The 21,580-nt window shown below is 33.3% G+C and overlaps 1 protein-coding gene across 5 annotated transcripts in view; it reads right to left on the bottom strand.

Annotated features, from left to right (window-relative positions):
• LOC144850797 (uncharacterized) overlaps positions 1-16,541 on the bottom strand; it is a 105,650-nt gene extending 89,109 nt beyond the window's left edge. For all 5 annotated transcript variants that reach the window (XM_078708237.1, XM_078708238.1, XM_078708239.1 and 2 more), the window contains exons 1-3: positions 16,338-16,541; positions 10,113-10,213; positions 9,677-9,741 (exon numbers count right to left, since the gene is read on the bottom strand). In XM_078708237.1, the coding sequence (XP_078564363.1) occupies positions 9,677-9,741; positions 10,113-10,213; positions 16,338-16,508 (337 nt within the window). In that variant the 5' untranslated portion in view covers positions 16,509-16,541. The remainder of the gene's footprint in view (positions 1-9,676; positions 9,742-10,112; positions 10,214-16,337) is intronic.
• Between the last annotated feature and the right edge of the window lie 5,039 nt (positions 16,542-21,580).

Below are 21,580 nucleotides of genomic sequence, written 5' to 3'. Positions count from 1 at the left end.
ATAAAGAGACATTGCTTTATACATTGATACCAAAAATTATGAGCAAGGAAAACTGCACTTACAGATCTGTGTGTTTCCTACCCAAAAATTGTCCAAAACTGTGGAACTGATTGGTATAATTAGAAATGCTTTAAAATCCCACTAACTTCGGTCCTTCGTGTGGAAACTTCCTTGCTATTCTATCATTACTTGCAAAACATGATGACATAATTGCCAAGTATACTCATAACAGTATTCAGAACGCCCTTTTAGAAATAATGAAGGACATGATTCTTGAACAAATAAAGAATGAGCTACACAAAGCCTGCTTGTTCTCCGTCCTCTCTGATGAATCAAAGGATAAATCCAAGAAAGAGCAAGTGGTTGTCGCTGTTCGATATTGTTTCAAAAATGCAATATATGAAGAGTTTGTTGGTGTCGCTGAAGCACAAAGCCTAGATGCTGATGGGTTATCAGACACTATCATTGATAAACTGATATCAGTTGAAGCCAATATGAAAAATTGTATCGGACAGAGCTACGACGGTGACTCTGTTGTTTCTGGACATTTAAATGGAGTTCAGCGTAAACTACCATAGAAAACATGAGCGGATATGGCCTATTATGCCCATTGCTTCTGCCACAGATTGTTGACATCTCAAAATGGGTTAAGTGCATTTCTGACATAGTAGCGTTATTCAAGCAGCTTCACTTATTCCTTAGTTCCATGTTAGGTGGCAAAAGACGCAAGACATTTGCTTGAGTGTCAGAAACATGCTGGTCATGTCAGGCGAAGCAGTTTAACACGCTTTGGAACCGAATGGAAATAGCAATCGAGGTTCTTAATGATGTTATCGATAACAACAGTAATTCCAGTTGTATTACTAAAGTAACCAGTAATTTGCTACAGAGAGATCGTCGATTCTTACGATACCTGTCTGAACTAAGGCACATTTTATCGAAAGCTAAGTTTGCATCTGATGTTCTTCAAACACCATCAAATGACTTGACACATGCTGTTGACCTCATTGGTACGCCTAAATATGAAATAAATAACTGTCGGATAAGAGAAAGCTGTCAGGAATTCTGGGACGCCGCAGAAACAATTGCACCACCGACTGCTCTGCGTGCATACTATGTTGAAAGTAATATTGAACGGAGTGCTACTGATGGATTTGATGTTTTCGTCCACATAATGTGTTCGAAGTCATTGATAAAATAGATAGTGAACTTAACAGAAGGTTTAGTGAAAAAACATCTCATCGTTGTGTTTAACATCTAATACATTTCTTGAACCAGCCCACTTATGGAAATTGCTCAGCTTTTTAGAGCAGATACCGATGTTCTTAAAAGTGAATTAGTTACGTTCAAACATCTATTGGGACGTAAATCAACAACAACAAACTCGATCTCTTCTCCAGCTACACACATATCTAGAAGATTTGATGGAAGCTTTTTTTGAGTTGGAGCGTATCAGTTTACTGGCGTGCGCTTTGCCTGTTTCATCAGCCGAATGCGAACACAATTTTAGTTCAATGAGACTAATAAAAAATTTTATTTATGTTCAACAATGACAAATGCTCATTTGGACAGCCTCATGACACTTGGAATACATCGTGACCAAGGAAGCAAACTTGACGAGCGTGGTTGAAAGATTTAAGGCAAAATTCCCAAAATGTAGACTTTCTCTTTGAGAAAACGGTTTGAAAATAAATTAGTTGGATATTATTTTACACTTTTGTTCTTCTCTTTTCAATGTCCTCTCATCATACGTCATGAGAAAAGAAAATTCCTAAAATGGTACTCACTGCATGGATGTGTATCTATAACACGCTCATCACGTGTACATGGACCAGGGACTGATTTCCCCGACTTTTGTACCCGATTTTACACGATTTTCTCTTAAAACATAAAGTAATATAAATATATGATAATGGTCACAAAAATAAGACTTTTCACTATGTATATGCTTATTACATAACTATGATAAATAGGCATATTTATTTACTTTCCCTTCATTTTTAACATATTTCGGAACAGTTCTTCGAAAAGCGACCTTGGTGGATCACCATCCAAAATCCAAATGAAATAATTGATTATTTACCATAAAAAAATGACAAAACTTGCTTCCCCTAAATCTGATTAAAACGGCCTCGGGTTACGCTAAAACGCTGATGCTTCCAGGGGATTCGCCCCACCAGCTAAGGGGGACATTTCAAGGTACAGATTGCTTATTTTATGGAATATGGAAATATTGTACTAACTAACTAGATTTAATTCGTCACTATGATGAATTATAGGTTATATACATTGATTTAAATAAAGATTTTTAAAATATATGTTGTTTGATTGATTTTGTCAGAATCTTTAATTATTTATAATATATGAAGATAGGATCTTGCTACCGCAAATACAATAGCCATTCCGTTCGAATATCCCTCCGCGTATGTCATAAACCACCCTTGTTACATAATAATAAAGACACAAGTTTTTTTTTTACTGTTTTATTATAAATTATAATCTTATATAATTTTAATAATCTATACACAAAGAAATAAAATTGAACAAACAATACGGATATAAAAGTAAATCTTATTTTGTTTCGTCTCCCAAGGTGAGACTCGATCTCGGTACCTTGAATGCTATATAGACGCGAGCACAGACCACCGAGCCATACACAACTGTTGAAGAAAGATTCCTCTTTCGTGTATTTACTATGCAGTGCAATCTATGCAGTGCAATCTATGCAGCTATAGATTATTACATACCGCAATGAATCATAATTTTTTACTATTATTACATCATTAAAAATTAAAACAAATTATGCACCAGTGTCAAAGTATATACTTTTAACTTCAATATGAACATTGTAAATAAGAAGGTTAATGTTTAAAGTTTGTTATTTCGGTCCAAGAAAATGTCATAGTTTGTTTCATTGTGGAAATTAATTTTTAATTTAATATGCCATTATTGATGACGTAATCAACTTTTTTTCTCTTAATTTCATAATAAATCATACATGATACATACACTTTAAGAAAATTAAATGAATAGGGTTTCCCGAGCATTTCGACGATCTATATTAATTTTAAAATGTAGCATATTTTCACCATTTTGTTAACTTACATGTGTGTAGCCTGTCACTTTTAACATGCTCGTGTAACGTGGTTTCAAGTTGAAAAGTGAATAAAATATGATGAAATTTCTAAAGAAAGGTTGTAAAACAGAAATCAGGCAAAAAGAGTGCGCATTACCTTTTAACGCAAAATTATGCACACTCATGGCAATTTTTAAATGCTTAAAATTGCCTGAAACATGCGTTATGCGCTACGCAATGTATTGTCATATGATGAAATATGACCTGAAATTTGTGAGTACCAAATTGGTTTATAATATATGCTTGTGACGATATGATTACAAACGTGATTTCAATAAGTCGTGAAATTGATCTCAAGATAATTGACAGACAAAATAGACAGAATAAGTAAATAAAGATTCTGACAGAATCAATAAGGTTATATGCATGATAATGCATATAACCTAATAAGTACATTTCACATAGACTGGAATTCTATTGTGACTTTTAAATTATTATCAAGCTGAGATTAAAGTTAACCCAAATAAGAATTTGATTATATCTCCTAGGGAAGTAAAAACACAGCCACTTGTGGTCTCAGTAGACAGATACTAGATATAGACCTACAGAGTTATGGTTTTGTGATCATAAAGTAGTGACTGGTACCCCTTTTTGTAAATACATGCAACCCGTGTCATTCCTGGGTTAATGAATTAAGTGTGAAAGGGAAATCTATCCGTACATGACACAGGTTTGTTCTAAGCTCGGTGGTATAAAAGAGGTATAAGAAACATTATCATCTTTGGTCTGTTTCTGATGCATAACACCAATAATTATGAGTCAATCTCAATCATTTTTAAATTTTCACAAATATCTTTCCAATGATAATAAAAACTGGTCACAAGCTTTTTTCATCATTAAAGGCCATTTTGTGAATTCAGCATATCAATCCTATCTAAAACCAATTGTCAGCTTTCATGTATCAGGAATTAATCAATCAATTTCTAACCAAACCTTTAGTTAGTTACTTTAAATTTCTTTTTACTTGTGTTGACCCATGACCTTTTCAAAATGTTATTGATTCATCAAATTATTACTCAGTTGAACATAAAATCTTCAAATAATCAATATAAAAAATATATTTTTAAAAAAAATTGATTTAAATATAGTTTTATCCAAAGTTTAGTGCGACATATATTTACGATTTGATAAAAAAGCCTGTACACAATAACAACATGGCGTCGATTACGGAACACACGCAAAGTTTTGTATATGTAAAAACACCAAGGAAATAAAAGGAATTTCAAGTAGAAGCCTATATTAATTGTTTTTAATTATCACTAATAATAATGCAACTTGTATTTTCCCATTATATTATAGGCCTACAGAAGAGAATACAATAGTAGGAATGACAACAGACAACATGGATTATGGTTTCATTTTGTAGAAGTATCAACTGGTAAGTGAATCATAAACAAGAAATATTTCTTACAAAAAACGCTGCTCAACATTTTAAAATTAATCATTGTTCTTTCTTCAGATATATTAATAATTTATAGAAAATATGTTTTTGTTACCATGTAACAAAATAAAAATATGTTGGTTAATCGCAAAAATACACAAAATCTAACATTATAGCAATTTAATTATAAATCACATCATGCCCATTTTGGTGGGTGTTCAGGCCTCGAATTTTACCACGGCCACCGCGGCCAGTGCCGCCGGTGCCCTCCCAGTTGGCCTCAATGCCCTCGAAAATGAATAGCACCCACGGCCACTACTGGCCTGCCCTTTTTTGCGTTGGCCGTGAGTGCCCTTCCCGAGTTTTACCACAATAAAAACCACTGAAGTAGATAGAAAATAATGTCAAAAATATTGGACGAGACGCAAAACTATCGCCTGTCTTCGAAAATGAATAGCACCCACGGCCACTACTGGCCTGCCCTTTTTTTTGCGTTGGCCGTGAGTGCCCTTCCCGAGTTTTACCACAATAAAAACCACTGAAGTAGATAGAAAATAATGTCAAAAATATTGGACGAGACGCAAAACTATCGCCTGTCTTCGTTGCAAGGGGATTTCCCTAAACGCATTTAGACAAAACATCAAACATATTTGTGTAACCAAAACAATATCGTCCCGGCCGCCGTGCGTGGTAAATCATGGTATAGATAGTACATTAAAATACAGTATTAAAATAATAATAACGCTAAAAACGTTCCTCAATCGGAGGCCCATCGGAGGTCACTGAAAGTATTAAAGTCGCACCACACCCGCCTCAATAATCGAGCTAGCCGCCTTCGTTGAAAAAAATTACACGCCTCCTAGCCTAGCCTATCCTCCAGCCGCCGATCCGATCAAACACACGCAATTCAATACATTGGGAATACAATTCCATTTGACGCACACGCACCCTCTGATAAGAAATTTCACACGACGTCGTGTAAGTACGAAGGATCGGATCGTTGGAAAAACAATTCCTTTTGACGTACACGCACCCTCTGATAAGAAAATACCATGTGCGTTCCTGCATAGTGTAGCCCATTATACGTGTAAAATTAGGGGTGTCCACTTTTAGTACTAAAGTTAAACCGGTACCTCAATCCGAAGATCGTTATATTATATTTATATTTTATCGGACCCACCTCAATAATCCAGCCACAATCTGATGAATAGGGGAAATTCCCCCAAAAATTTTTGCGGGTACAATTTTTTTTTTTTTTTTAAATTTCCACCCAGGCGCTCAACCGGAAGCAAGCTATTTTTTAATTTTGGCCTAGTTATTAAAATATTTTTTAATTTTGGCCTTGGTGCCCCTTCGATTTAAAACAAATGGCATTGGTGCCCTCCTATTTGGCCTTGGTGCCCCTCAAATCAACCAAACCAAATGGCCTTGCCCCTAAAATCTCCAAATTCGAGGCCTGGGTGTTAGTAATCTGGTTGTATTTCATTGAATAATTGATATTTCTGCTAATTTTCAACAGCATTTGAAAGACATGTGTACCTTTCCAACAATGTATTATTTGCCAATAAAGTCTACTAATTAAAAAATGGCATTTAAAAATGGTCAATTTTGAACTTTAATGTGCTGTGTGTGTATGACCTTAACCTGTAGGCATGCAACTGAATACCCTCTAGAGACAACATGACTTCACGTCCTCTTGGGACATTGCTGGCTAAAGCCGCGGCACGAAAAAAAAACCTACTTACACTGAAATTGGTTAGATATTAGATATTCCTAAAAATGAAATATGAAAATCAAAAAAAGTATAATTGTTTGTAGTTAAACAATGGAACTTGTTTTTTCCAGTACGGTATTAGGAATGGGAATGAGACAACTAACTAAGGAGTATCAGTATGGTTTATCTTTCTAAAGTATCGACTGTCCTCGAAGCGAAAAGTGTAAGATGGTTTCAAGTAAATATGTAAGCAAATAAACTACATTTAACATTCATTAAAATATATATTCTTAATCAAAGTGTACTATTAAAATTATAATCATTTTTGTGGAATCTTTTTACATTTATCTTTACATGCCTAATTTCAAAGACTTCATCATAACCAGTTAACTGTATGGCTTCCATGACCAACCATATAATAATAATTCATAATACCTTATTTATACAGGAGCACATGAATTGATCCATCAATGTCCAATGCTCCAGAGATATTCATGTTCTGTGCACCTCTACTTAAATACAAGACATTGTAGACTTTCTCCAGATACCATTATTTCATTTTCTTTAATATTTTGATTGTAAACAGTAAAGGTTGTTTGAGATTACAGACATCAACTTATAAATAACTATTACTATATATAAATAACTGTTACTATAGTGTACCAAATATGGTACAGTATAACATAAATACTGTAAATGTCAAATGGCTAGTCTTTATTTATACCAAATGGTAACTAATCTGCCTCTGTATGAAGTCGGCCAATGCAAGAAAAAACTAAATGTTTCAAAACATACTATATAAAGATAGTTTATGTTTCATGCTGTTTCGTTTAATTTAACATTATTACCTATTAGTTAGTATTATTTATTTATTAGCATTTATTTCTTTATAAACTGTAATTCAATACATTTTGTTTTTTATTACATTGATTGTGACATTCAAAGAAAAAAAAACATAATGTATCGAGATAAGTAAATAAATAACTATTTAATATTATGTATACTGTACTGTATATTTATATATAAAAATAATAAAGTCTATCCAAACATTTTAGTTGAATTATTATGTAAAATTATTAATTGTGATCTTCGCATGGTTTATACTATTATTCATTTAATCATATAAATAATCCAGATATGTTTATAAATAAAAATATCTGACGTAACTACTGAGTAGTTTTCGTCTAATGGTAAAAAAATGATTAAACGAATAGTAAGTTGACGCAATTTTACTTAAAATGACGTGATTTAACTTGTACTGACGCCATTTGACTTGAATTGACGCGTCACGACTTAAGAACGTACAACTGGCACTGTACTTTGCACATAGAATCTACAACACTGATTACATTTTACATCTACAGTTTTTCCCTTTGTTGACGCGCAGCGAGTTCGTAGCATACACACAATTGGGAATCGACAACGGGGCAATGGATGCTTTTGTCGCATAGTTCATTGTTAATATACAAGTAGGGAATCCCCATTTAGGAGGTGGATTTAATAACCTACCAACTGGTTCTATGACGCTATTTTTCTGTAGTTTGCAAAGGAGTGTGTAACTTGACTGAAAAACATTAGAATAATAGAAAGAACAATATAAACGGGTCCATCCCAAATTACACTCATAGCGTTGTTTGGGCCCTAGCCAGGGGCAATCTTTATGGTTCAGGAGAACCCCTTGACGTTAACATTAATGCAAATGTGTTTACCGGCGGAAAAAGTAGGCTACGATTGTTTTGCCAATTGCGAACGCGCTATTATTAGCGTGTCATTTCTGGCCAACTAGAGGTGCCATTTATCAAGATTTTACGTGCAGGAGTACAATTTCCAGCCATCTAGGGGTGTCATTTACCAAAATCTGATTTGCCACAGGTCCCACCATACCCAATGTTGGGTCGCGAAAATTCCCAAAATAGGATCATGGGGTCATGCTCAAAAAAGGTTGCGGAACGCTGGTCTAGTCAATAACATGTCTTGGTTTACTACTGTACATGTCAAAGTGCAAAACAATATTGTCTATCCCTACAACATATCACAGGGACATGAATTAAAAGTTATACTATTTAATGTCAATTCAATCAATCAATATTTTCTGGTGTCTAAAGTTTAGTGAATGTTTATTGTGAACCAGACCAAAACTTGTTTTATGGTTTTAAATGCTGTCTACTAAAATTACAATAAGGATTATGGAATTATGTTATTATTGTAAACAATGATTGAGGTACAGTAAGAACCTTAAAAAAAACAAGAACTGCAAACAACATGAAAAATACAAAATTACAAATTTTATGTGAAAAAGGAAGACATAAAGAAAGGAAATGAATAATTAATAGGAAGTACTGTAAACTTTGCTATTACTCATTTTGCTATCATAGAATAGGTTTTGTTTATTATGAAAAAGTATTTGTGGTATTAATATCAAATCAAATTATTTTGTTTAAAAACTAATATAATCATAACTAGATTTGACGAGTTAGGTATGCGCACAGCAAACTTCACATGCACGTTATCAAATATTGTGTACAGAACAAGATTATGCCATTATGACCAGAAGAAAATGTTGTTTAAACATGCCATTTTTAATCCACAGAAAGTTTACCCTTAATATGAACTTAAATTTTCACAAAGTGTCAATAAAAAATAACGTTTGCTTTTTAGTCTATGATCAATCATTGGAATTCATAAAATCGCGGTCAAACCATGTTACGCAACTCTGGCGTCATTCAAAAATAGGAGGTGCACAACTTCATGTAAATGCACATACGTTGACAAAGTTATGACATGTTATGTTTACACGTTTTAGAGATACATGAGACAAGGCCAGAAGGAAAGAAGAATACAGAAAACTAGATTTGACCTTGTTACTTTGAAGAGTTTGGGTTATCCGCGCAAACGCAACATGCACATACGTTAAAATATGAATGCAGACAATTATTATGCCATCCTATTACATGAATTAAATATGTTTACACTGCTGAATTGTACTTATTTTTATAAATCATTACAGTATTTACGGAATGTTAACAGTGTAGAATAGATGAAATTACGAGACCCATCTTTTGTTCAAATTTTTAACATGATGGCATCATCAAAATGTAAAATAAATATAGCAATCTTACAAGATAATTATCTAAATAATTACATTAATGAAAATTTGAAGAATTTTGTGCACGAAAAAAAAATCCTGACAATAACAAGGGGTTAGATGAAGATGATTTCATACAATTACAAAGAGTTATCCACTATTAGTGCAGATAACTAGTTACTTTCAGGTCAACAGATCAAAAAGATTATCAATTTGGAGTTCGTTATTTAAACTTAATAAATTAATTAATTTGCCCATTTAATTTTGAATAAACTAATTTTAGTAAATTTGAATTTAAAACTGTCAACTGAAAACACAGTTTTAACAGTTTATAAAATTGGTATCAAAATAAAATCTCACCTATACAAGCATGAACTCTAACAGACAGCTGTGTCCGCAGCAGAATAGAATTCTTCCTTCCTTCACTGCAAAGGAAAATATACATAACTTCTTATTTATTGTTCTAATTAGCCAAAGCATTTATTGGACTGATATTTATCACAGGAATACGAACCTGTTCTTACTCAGTGTAAGCATCTGACTGGGGTTCTCAACCTTTCTCTAGTGGGATTCAAATTGTAATTTACAAATTATCATAAGTGCTTCATTTTAATTGTAATTTTTAAATTGAGGATTTGAAGTTTAATCAATAAATTTAGTACAAAATATAATGTGCAAATTAAGCTACAGTATCAATGTGTATGGGTTTCCTCCAAATTCAAGGAAATTGTTGTAGTGAATGTAATTTGATTTTAATTCAATTAAAAGCTTGTTATAAAGTGAACATATACAGTACCTCTTTTGAAAACCTTCAAAATCATCTCTTTGTTCATCAATAGACGATTCCAAATCTAGGTATAGTCCATTATGAGACAGTTGCAATGTAGAATCTTCAAGCTAAAACAAAACAATATAAAATACAACTAATTAATCATTAATATACTATGTACAATAACAAATATCAAAAATATTGAAAATAACATGTTTTACAGAATGCAGACTTGCCAACCTATAGACTATATTTTAGGGTTGTTTTAGTAGTGAGTTATATACTACATAATTCAATCACTTGATTATGTTGGTTACAATAAGATTGCTATGTATTTTTATCAAATATTTTAAACCAAAAAATGATGTTTTACCCGTTCACTACAATTTTTTATGTTTTGTAAGAATAATACATATATATTACTATATGTTATTATTAAAAATATTTAACCAGGTCATTCCTTGTCATAAATGTTAAATTATGATAAAAAATATAGAAACAATGAACTACCTAAGTAGCTCGTGTTGAATGTGGATGGTCTTTGGCTAATTAGGCCTAGCCGGCTTAGTACGAACATTGTACGTTATCTATAGGCCTAGTCCGACGTTGTCTAGTTGCTGCATTAATTTTCTTTTATTTTTTTGTACATACAAATTGGAGAAAACCTGGTATATTTTTGGTGAAAAGTTACAATTCTTCCATTTCTTTTGCCCCCCAGGTGGGTGAATCACAGAAGAAAAACGAAAACGAGCGCTTTACAACCGCTAATGTAGAAAACACCAGCTAATGTCGAAACAACCGTTATTGTAGAACAATCCACTGCTAATGTAGTAAAACCTTCAGCTAATGTAGAAACAAACCAACAGCTTATGTAGTAAATAAAAATCAACACCAGCTAATGTTGAAAATATTATACATTTTACAAACCTATGTCTAAATCATGTACAAATGCATCTCTCTACCTAGCTCAATCTATCAGTCTATCCACCTCTCGTAAGTGACCGACTATCAAAACGCAGCAACTTCGTAAGCGACCCCACCTCGCTAAAACGACCATACTGTACCTTGTAAGCAAACACCTTCCTTAGCAACCACCTATCTTAAGGGACCACCTATTGAATGACCACCATCTCTGTTAAGGGACCGCTAAGAAAATGAAATGCAAAATAAGGGTTCCCCAGCATTCTGATGATCTACAGTATATTAATTTTAAAATTTAGCATAATTTACCTATTTATTAACATTGTGTTAACTTACATGTGTGTAGCCTGTCACTTTTAACATGCTCGTATAACATGGTTTCAAGTTGAAAAGTGAATAAAATATGATGAAATTACTAAAGAAAGGTTGTAAAACAGAAATCAGTCAAAAAGCGTGCATATTAACGCTTCATGTGCATGCAAAAATCTGCGCACTCATGGCAATTTTTTAAACGCTTAAAATTGCCTGAAACGTACTCTAATTCCATCGAAAATTTTTACAATTTTGAAAATTGTAAGCGCACGTTCGCATGCATTATATAAGTTATGCAGGTAATTGTATTTCCATATGATGAAATATGACCTGAAATTTATGAGTACCAAATTTGATTTAATTATGATTAATTAAGGGTAAAATTGTTAAATCTCTATAATGTTCCGATCTTTGTTTATGTTTTTGTTGCTTATTTGAATGTATTATTATAGTTTATTTTATGTTTAGATTCAACCTGTTGGTGGCGGTTTCATCGCTGTTGGTTGTCAACTAAATAAAATAAATAAAATAATGCTTGTGAAGATATGATTACAAACGTGATTTCGTTAAATCGTGCGTAGACCGCGTAATGTTTGATTGCACACCGTGAAAAGATAATCACATCGATTCCTGACCATAAGGAACATGCTCTGAAAAATTGACATAGCTGGATGAAATTAGTCTCAAGATAATTGACAAACAAAATAATACTAAGGAAAGAATTTAAATAAATAAAGATTCTGACATAATCAATAAGGTTAATATGCATGATAATGAAAGGTCAAAAGGTCAGGGTGAAAGGTTATGTAAAAGACCAAAGAATATAAAATATGAACAGAAATGGCATTTCTGAACTTTGACCCACAACCCAGGGTAGGTATGTAGCTCCATAGGTTGTCGACAATTGAATTTGTTTTGAAATACACATTTTGTTATTTGTGAATAACATTTTGAAAAATGTTACAAAAGGTTAGGGTCAAGGGTTATATAGGCCTATGTACCAATCCCTACGTTTTTTAGATCTAATTTAAGGTCACAAACTACATAAATAAATACTATATGGTCCTATTGAGATAACTGTTTTCGTCTTTAAATTGTTAAAAATTTGAAAAGTAAGGCGATTCTAATAATTTTAGCGGCCCGCTATAAATCCCAACATGCATTGAACGCGGATTGATATTTTTGTTTTTCTTCTGTAATTCACCCACCGATCGATCGTGAGGCCAAAACAAATAGAAGACTCCTAACTTTTCAGCGAAAATATTGGGTTTCCCACAATTTGTATCAACGGAGTCTGTCAAAAACAGAAAGATAATTAATGCAGTAACTATACAACGTCAGGCTAGGCCTATAGCTCGCGTACGCTGCTTGTACGTTACCAGTGTTTACTAGCTAGGTCTACAAAACTAAGCCTAGGTAGACTAGGCATAAAGACGGCCAACGAGAGGACATTCACCGCGAGCTACTCGTTTTATCATAATTTACCATAAAACATACATTTAAGACAAGGAATGACCTGGTTTAATGTTTTTAAAGTAATATATTTATGCATTATTTTAACAAAACGTCACAAATTGTAAGGAATGGGTCTTTAAATAAATTGTTGGGAAAAAAGATTTCAGTTACAATAATCTATGTTAGCACTAAATTTGTATGTTTATTATTAATACTTGAAATAATTTTTTGACTGTAAAAATAACATTTTAACATATTAAAATAATTTCAAGTTACTACAGTACAGCATAAATATTTAATTGAGGGTACTTCCACTATGATAATATATTGTAATAAATATAATCAATTTGCAAATTAACTATTATTATCAATTAATGATTTTAAAAAGTTAGACAAAAAAATATGAAGCAAAACGTTATATAGAATTATTTTGAATTACTGTATAGGTAAATGCTAAATAAGTCAGCAGTTTAAATCACAATTTCCAAAACTAATTTTCATTTATCCACTATCTGTACAATAGTGTTACTTAAACTACACTAAAAAATAAAACAGAAATAAATGAAAAAAGAAAATAATGACAGGAAATTTAAAAGAAAGAAGCAAACTTTGCTCTGCTACCGGTATAACTAACACTGTTATTTCAAAGTTCGGAACGTCCAATACTACGGAAATTCAGCCTAATATTACGGACGTACGGAAATGAAGATTAATAGGGTACTACACGGAAATACAAAACTATACGCAATATCATTACGCACCACAAGCAACGAGTCAACAGTCAGAAACTCATTCTGCGCATGATCAAAAACATATCTAAAAATAAATACGCTGACAGCCGATACATTCTGCGCAGTATTCGTGACTACTGGTTAAATTTTACGATGCAGGCTGCCAATTCACAAATATTCTCTTCCAGCCATGGAGTTCTACAACGTAATGGATATTGATGAAATGGGATCTAAATTTTAATTTAGTGACAGAAAAAAATATTTAGTATGAAATTTGACAGTTAGTAAAAAATGTGTTACATTTTAAGATATCCTGACACCATTGGTAACAGTATTGATTGAAAATGTTGTTTTTTTGCATATTTTGACCGATTTAGCACTTAACATTAACGCTAATCAAATGTTGGCATAATTTGGCAAATTGTAGAATAGTTTTATCATAATTCTAAAACATTTTTTTTCTAATTTCAAAAGCAGATTTAAAAAATCGATAACTGAATCATCCTTTATTAAAATCCTTAATAAACTTATATTAATTCATAATTCATGCAAGTATACAGTACATACAACTTAGGATTATGAACTACGGTATAACATGGTATTACAATTTAATGTATAACTGCAAGGTTTTTGTGGGGTTGCAATACGCTAAAAATTGAAGACATGTTCAAATTTAGGGTGTTGTATAATTTAGGGTGTTGTATAATTTAGGGTGTTGTATAAACACAGCCACGGTTAAGGTAAGCTTAACGATCAACTCAAGATTATCTACTGCAACACAGCTTTGTCTATAACATGGAAACATGCACTTATGTTGAAAATAATGTACGTCAGTCATTAAGTTTATTTTGAATTCTGTAAATTCTGTTTTTTAGTTAATATGCTACTGCAGGATACAAATTTGCACTCTCATGCCCTTCTGATTGGCCCTGGCTACCACAATAGTATTGATCCTACGGTACGTTATCACTTCTTGGGAAATTTACCTTTATAGTAGCATACAGCAGTACAGTAATCCAAAGCAGGATATTACTGTAAACTTGCTAATATCCGACACCCATGTCATTGCATAAAATGTCTTCAACTTGCAAATTTCTCACATTATATTATTATTTATCAATAATATATATCAAAACCAAAATTTCAATTTCTTTTTTCAACCAAATACTTTAGGTTTTAAATGTGTATTAAAAACCTTTAAACCACTTGATATCGATCTTTCAATTTACCGTTCAGTTAAGAACAAAATCAGAAAATTATGACCGCAGATGGTCGTATCCTAATTTTGCTGCTGTGTAAGCCTTTTTGTTATATTTTAATGCACAAATCCACACATATACATCAAAATTCAGTTATCTTTGTAATCTGGGAGAAAATGTGGCGTCTGCCGGCCAAAACGGGAGTGTTGGCATATAGTATAATATATATATAGTCTTGCACTGATGAAGGGCTAGTGTTGCCCGAAAGCTCTGCTAACTTTTCTGGCTGTTTACATTATCGTTTTGATTTAGCTTTTCGCTTTTTTATTTGTATCTCCATTGAGATCCAGCCACTGATACCCACAGCATTGTCATTTTTTTCAGTAATTTGCCTTTGGATTTGTATAATATATATATAGTCATATAGAGTATTTCTTTTTATTTCTTTATTTTGAAAAGCGTTGATAGTCATAACCATAATAATATTACGCCGTGGCTAAAGATACGGTACCATATCCATACTAACTAGGTAGGTAATTATAGAGAGCACTGCTGTTTGCTACGGTAAAATTGCATTCCTAAAACTTGTACGTACCTAATAAAACTTGTGAATATTATAAAACTCGTTCCTAAATATTAAAACTCGTTCCTAAATATTAAAAACCTACAGTAACCCTCTAAATAATCTCTCTTAAATTAAAAACCAAAAAAAAACCCGTTAAATTGAGAATCGAACCTGCAACTCCTTAAGCCATAGCCGCATCACAAGCATACTAAGCCACACAGCTGGCTTGCTGAAAACCATTGCCATAACCTATTTGATTAACATCTACTATCTTACAATACATAGTGCCCTCTATAATTACCGTACCTTTAGTTATTAGAAGTATGGATACAGTACCGTATCTTTAGCCATAATGATAAAAATAACAACAGACATACTTGTTAATAAATACAAAAAATATTGTCTTACATAACACTGTTTTAACTATACGATAGGCCTAAGATCTACATATTATCATCTGTACATTTAATATTATATTATCCTAAAACTATACTAAAGCAAAAATAAGCTGATATCCACTTGTAGCCTTCATAGAAAGATTCGTAATTGTGGTTTAAAAATGCGAAACTCATTTTTTTTTTTTATGATTTATAAAAAGCATATTACTTCATTGAAATGGAGGAATGGAAAGGGGCGACTTTGTTTTGGGGCGACTTGACTGGATCCCACTAGCACTACCTATGGACATAATTTGAAAATATACAAGCCTGCAAAATGAAGAAGGAATTGGAACTGAGAAAACAATAGTTTAGTTTGAGAATAATCAATCATTGGAATTAAATATGATTTAGTAAATGCAACATCTTTGCAAGTGTCTGAAGCAAGATTGGTTAAATAAGAATACCATTCTGGGCTACGAACGAGGCATAACTGATTGGGAAGAGGAAAATTAGCCTATTTTATATATACCCACACCCAATAAGTTTCAAGTCTCACCCAGACACACAGACAGCAGCTTAGTTACGCTTGGTGGTGCTTGGCTTGTTGACAACACCACCAGCGGCAGGGGTTTCTGCAGTGTACAGGTAGCTTAGCAGCTTTAGGCTTACTAGGCTTAGAAGGTACTTACTTTGTGAGGTGCATTTAACAGTCTATGAATTCCTCCAATTTGGTCGATCAAGGGAATGTATTCATTAAAATCATAGAATGGTGGCCGAGTGGGTTCTGGGAATATTGTGCTTGCAAATGGATCGGTATCATCCAAATATTGTACTCGTAGTTCTAATCCATTTGTCGCCATGTTTCACAATGACCAACACAACACAAAAAACTTTCTTGTAAGTTGACAGTCTGCTGCTAGCTGTATGTCAATATTCGTCCGCTCAGTCGCTACACTCAGTTGATGTCATAAGTGAGTCATCATTTCACATAAATTGTCGCGGATTTAAAGACGTATTGTCCCCCTGAAAAAATAATTCTTACAAAATTTTTTGGTTGAATATTCCATATTAATGTAACATAATATTATCCACATTGACCAAAAATTGGATCGAAAAAAAATGTATTTACCTGAAAAAAAACGTGATTTAAAGCAAAAAATCATCAAATTGGCTGCCAGGCAATTGATTTTTGGTTGAATTTAACCATTTATTTTGTCATTTTATAAGTGAAAACATTATTTTTTTTTCTATTGAAGTGATTAACTTTATTAAAACTGCAAAATAATATATTCAAAGTCTGATTTAATTATTTTTCATGTGTTTGGGGGACAATACATCTTTAAGAAAAATATATTGCTCCTATAAATGATCAACTATCTAAAAGTACACATAAATACCAAATCATTGTTGGTTCTAAACATCATAGAGAAAATCTATGTCTAATATTATTTCTTTATTCTTTGTGTCATAGGCCTATAGACTAACTTTGTTATATATGTAATTATACTAGGCTTAATTACTTTTAGATGGAAAACGATGGAATTTTTTAAAGGCTTATATTTCTAAAGAACACATTCATTTGTGATTACGATGGCTAGCAACAATAGGCCTACAGTAAGAGTACACCTTCGAGACCAAAAAATTGTCCCCCTTAATAGCATAGGGCATACCCCTACCCCATTCTTAATAGGGGTTTCCGCGGAGAAACCTCCTTTGTTCATGGACTCAAGAAATGAAAGATAAGCTGGCGTATAAAGATTATTCTTTACGCCATGGTTTTAATGTCCCATTTTAATAGTTATTCACTTTGACAGATAATGAAAAAACTATAATTTAAAGCAAAAAAATGGTCAAATTGGCTGCTAGAGTAATTCAAACGTTTATTTTGTCTATTTATAATAAGTGAAAACATTTTTTCACGCCGTACCTTTAAGGCCAATTTACACAGACCAGGGAGTTGTTATTAGATAACTCCCTGCACAGACGAGCGGTAACGCGGTACGTACTTAAAGAGGTATTGTCCCTTGAAACACAAAAAATGAAGGTCAAAATATTCTAAATTTAAATTGGCCATATCAAAGTAATATTAAAGTTATTCACGTTAAGTCGAATTCGAGCCAAAACAACAAGTTTACGTAATTAACAGGTAAATTAATTTGATTACATTTCGTCTGAAAAATCGTCGCGAGCAAAAGTAAAGATTTCAAACCACGAGTATGCATGATGCTAATTAGGATTGTTTACAACTCGTCACGGTTGAGAAGGTGTTTTCACATAGATCGCGAGGAAGTTGTATGAGTATGCATAGGCCTACGTTGCATTATGAAATATGTTTTTGATCGAAAACTTTGACTGGAAGTTCAAGTTATTTTTTGAATAAAAAAACCTCTGTATTTCAGTTAAATGAATTTTTTTTCGACTAATTTTTGGTGAAAGTTAATAACTATTATGATACTTGAAATCTTTTTTGGGTGGGGGAGGGTAATTAGTCAAAGGGACAATACATCATTAAATAAAGTATGGAATATATGTTTTTCCGGTTTCCGCTCAGATACAGATACCGCTCGTAGCGGTTATAGAGGACGGAATCCGAAGCATTAGGAAACTGTATCACGCGGAAACTTATATATTAGCATGAACCTAGTATACATTTTTATAGGTCCATGCTTATTGCATGGAGGTAAAACTCCATGCTTATAGTAGGCCCTACTAGGACTAAAAAATGGGTACTTGGAAACTCGGCATGGACATGCGCACATCCCCTGAGCAGGTCCGAAGAATTAAGTCATGAGACTATATGCAGACAGTTTGTAAGACCTGTTCAATAAACATTGTTTTCGTCGTTGGCTATAGATTTATCAATGTCAAAACAATCCTTCCTCTATGCATAGAGATATTATAATATCTCTAGGCTCTATGTTAAAAATGATGGCGAATGGTGTGATAGAGATATTTACTTCATTATAATATCTCTATGGTATAGATGAAGAATTGTCTGATTAATGAGTAGGCCTACGTTTGTCGGCGGCTGGAAAATTATAAAATTATATTAATTAATTATACTGGAAGGAATGTTGGGTCGGTATATGGGTCACACGGCCTTAAGTAGTAACGCCTCTAAACTGTACAGTACAGTTTAGTTTTGGACTTTTAGGACTTCATTCCTTTCATGCTATACGTTACACATCTAGTGATTGTTAAATAAAAATCATCATTTAATGAAGAAAGAACGGGAGAAAGAACAATAAATTTAAACATCAAAACAGTTTTTTGTAAGAAATATTTCTTGTTCTCAGTAGTAATAGTTTAATAGTCTTGTCTTGTTAATGTTTTGTTTTTGGTGGACAATACATTTTAATATACCTGTAGGCCTATGTTTTCGGGGGCCCGTGTATTAATATGTGAAGTTTATTTTTTTAGGTCTATAAATAAGAAAATTCTAGATGATGTTATCAAATATTCAACATTCCTGAAGGTGAAATAGGAAATGGCTTGCGTTTGCACACTTTGGAATGAAAAAAACAAAATAATTTGCGTTGCCTGAAAATGCTCTAAAATTAGACATCTCGTGCTGTGTTGTGACGTTATATGATATTATTGTAGGAAACAACCCGCTGTATGCCTACATACTAATGTAACAATAGAAAGCCTGCAAGTGATATGATGTCGTTACTTATATCACTAAATGAGTTTTAATTTAAATCATGGCTCAATATGTCCTTTTATATATTATTTCCCAAGACACAGAAAACTCAAGAGAAAGAAAGGGGTTTCAAATAAGAGAGAGACAAAATAAAGATATACATGTGTGCAGAGCGGGGGGAAAGGGGAGGGGAGGTGTGGCAAGCTATATATTTTATTTTGTGGAAGCTCGATGATTCGGATTAGGAACTCTCGGACTACGTCAGCCAGCAATGGGCCAACGGCTTTACGTACCATCAGCATCTTGCCAAAACTTCATCTACCCTCTCCTGCTAGGAGCTAACGCTAATCCGCGGCCTAGTATTTCAGACACAATATGTACGCCGCTTACATAACGCCACCTTGACGCCGTGAGTCTGAACATACCCTAAGGATATATATTAATATGACAGGCTCAACCCACTTGACCCATCCGATTTGATAAAAACGGTAAAATTGTCTAAAATTTGTGGAATAAATATTTTCTTTAATTGATTTCAAATGAATCGAAAGTGGGTGAACTTGACAAAGGTGGGAGTTCGTTATAAAGAGAATGCAACAAAAGAAAACTACATCTTCACGCTATGATGCAATGCAAGTCATTTTACCAATCACAAACCATAGCTTATCCGAACTGTCGTTTGTGACGTGCGGCGAGTCCGTCCGCGAGTAGCGTACACCATTGGGAATCGACGACGAGGCAATGGGCGCTTTTGACGCTATGTTCGTTGTTAATATACAAGTGGGGAATCACCATTTAGGAGGTGGTTTAATAACCTACCAACTGGTTATACGACGCTATTTGTCTGTAGTTTGCAAAGGAGTGTGTAACTTGACTGAAAAACTGCGAACTTTGAACTTTTACAATGAACATAGACTAATAGAAAGAACAATATAAACAGGTCCATCCCAAATTACACTCATAGCAATGTTGTTCAGGCTCTAGCCAGGGGAAATTGTTATGGTTCGGGAGAACCCCTTGACGTTAGCATTGAACGCAAAATGTGTTTACCGGCGGAAAATGTAGACTACGATAGTTTTGTCAATTGCGAGCGCGCTATTATTAGAGTGTCATTTCCGGCCAACTAGAGGTTCCATTTATCATCATTTCCAGCCAGGGGTGTCATTTAACAACATTCGCTTTGCCGTGTCGCGAAAATTCCCAAAATAGGTTGCGGAACGCTGCTCTACAAAATAACATACTATATATGAATTTATATAACACCTAAATAAATTCCTGTCATTTGATTGGACGATTGTAGGTCACATGGCGTGCAATAGTACGCACTATTAAACGATCGTTTAATAGTACTTTTTAAACATTTTTGTGTACGAAAAAAAAAACTTTCGCGGATGAAAAAAAATCTGGTTTACAAATTACTGTGAAATACAACAGCGACACCTGTTGTCCTGCCTCTCGAAGTTTTGCCTTTCAGCCAATCTAGTACTACTAGGTCTAGCCTAGCTAGGCCTGTTAGTATTAGGCGTTTTAACCTTGCTAGGCCTAGGATTCTTTGGTCGTTTGTTGACATAATTAACACTAAAGTAGGTGTGTTTATAAAATCCATATAAATATAACATTTAATATAATATTAAAAACCAACTGTTACTATTTTAATCAATGTAAATCAAATGTAGGCCTCTTGGCCAACTACCTTTTATTTGATTCAAATGACAGGAATCTATTTAGATGTTATATAAAACAAATAATGAATGTTTTATATTCGTGTAATGGTAAAAATAATGGCATTTGGTGAATGATGAAAGATTAAATATCAACTCGGCGTTGCCTCGTTGATATATAACTTTTTATCATTCACCTCGTGCCATTATTTGTACCATTACACTCATAAACATTCATTATTTGTATAATAGCAGAAAGTAGAGGAGCGTATAATATCCAATCTGCAGACAGTATAGTACTGTTTCGATCTTATTAGATCTCCTCAGTGCAGCTCAGGTTTCGAAATGAAATGTACCGCAGAACTGGCACAATATATAGGCTGAGCCAGTTATGCGGGACATGGTACACTGATTATGAACACAAAGAGTGCACAAGCTCAACGAGCTTATATATATAAATAATGGCAATATTGCATCGTATCAGTATTGTAAAATTAAAACGTCCTTTTCAATAAAAAACATTCATCATATTATTTACGTCCGCCAAGGGATATATGTTAATCGATCGCGTGTGTTTGTTTGTTTGTTTGTTGGCAGGATTACTCAAAAAGTAATTACAAGATATTTA

Source organism: Antedon bifida, chromosome 8 (assembly GCF_963402885.1).
Source record: "Antedon bifida chromosome 8, ecAntBifi1.1, whole genome shotgun sequence".
NCBI lineage: Eukaryota > Metazoa > Echinodermata > Crinoidea > Comatulida > Antedonidae > Antedon > Antedon bifida.
Note: the sequence above shows the minus strand (reverse complement) of the source record. Positions and strands in the feature narration are given on the sequence as shown.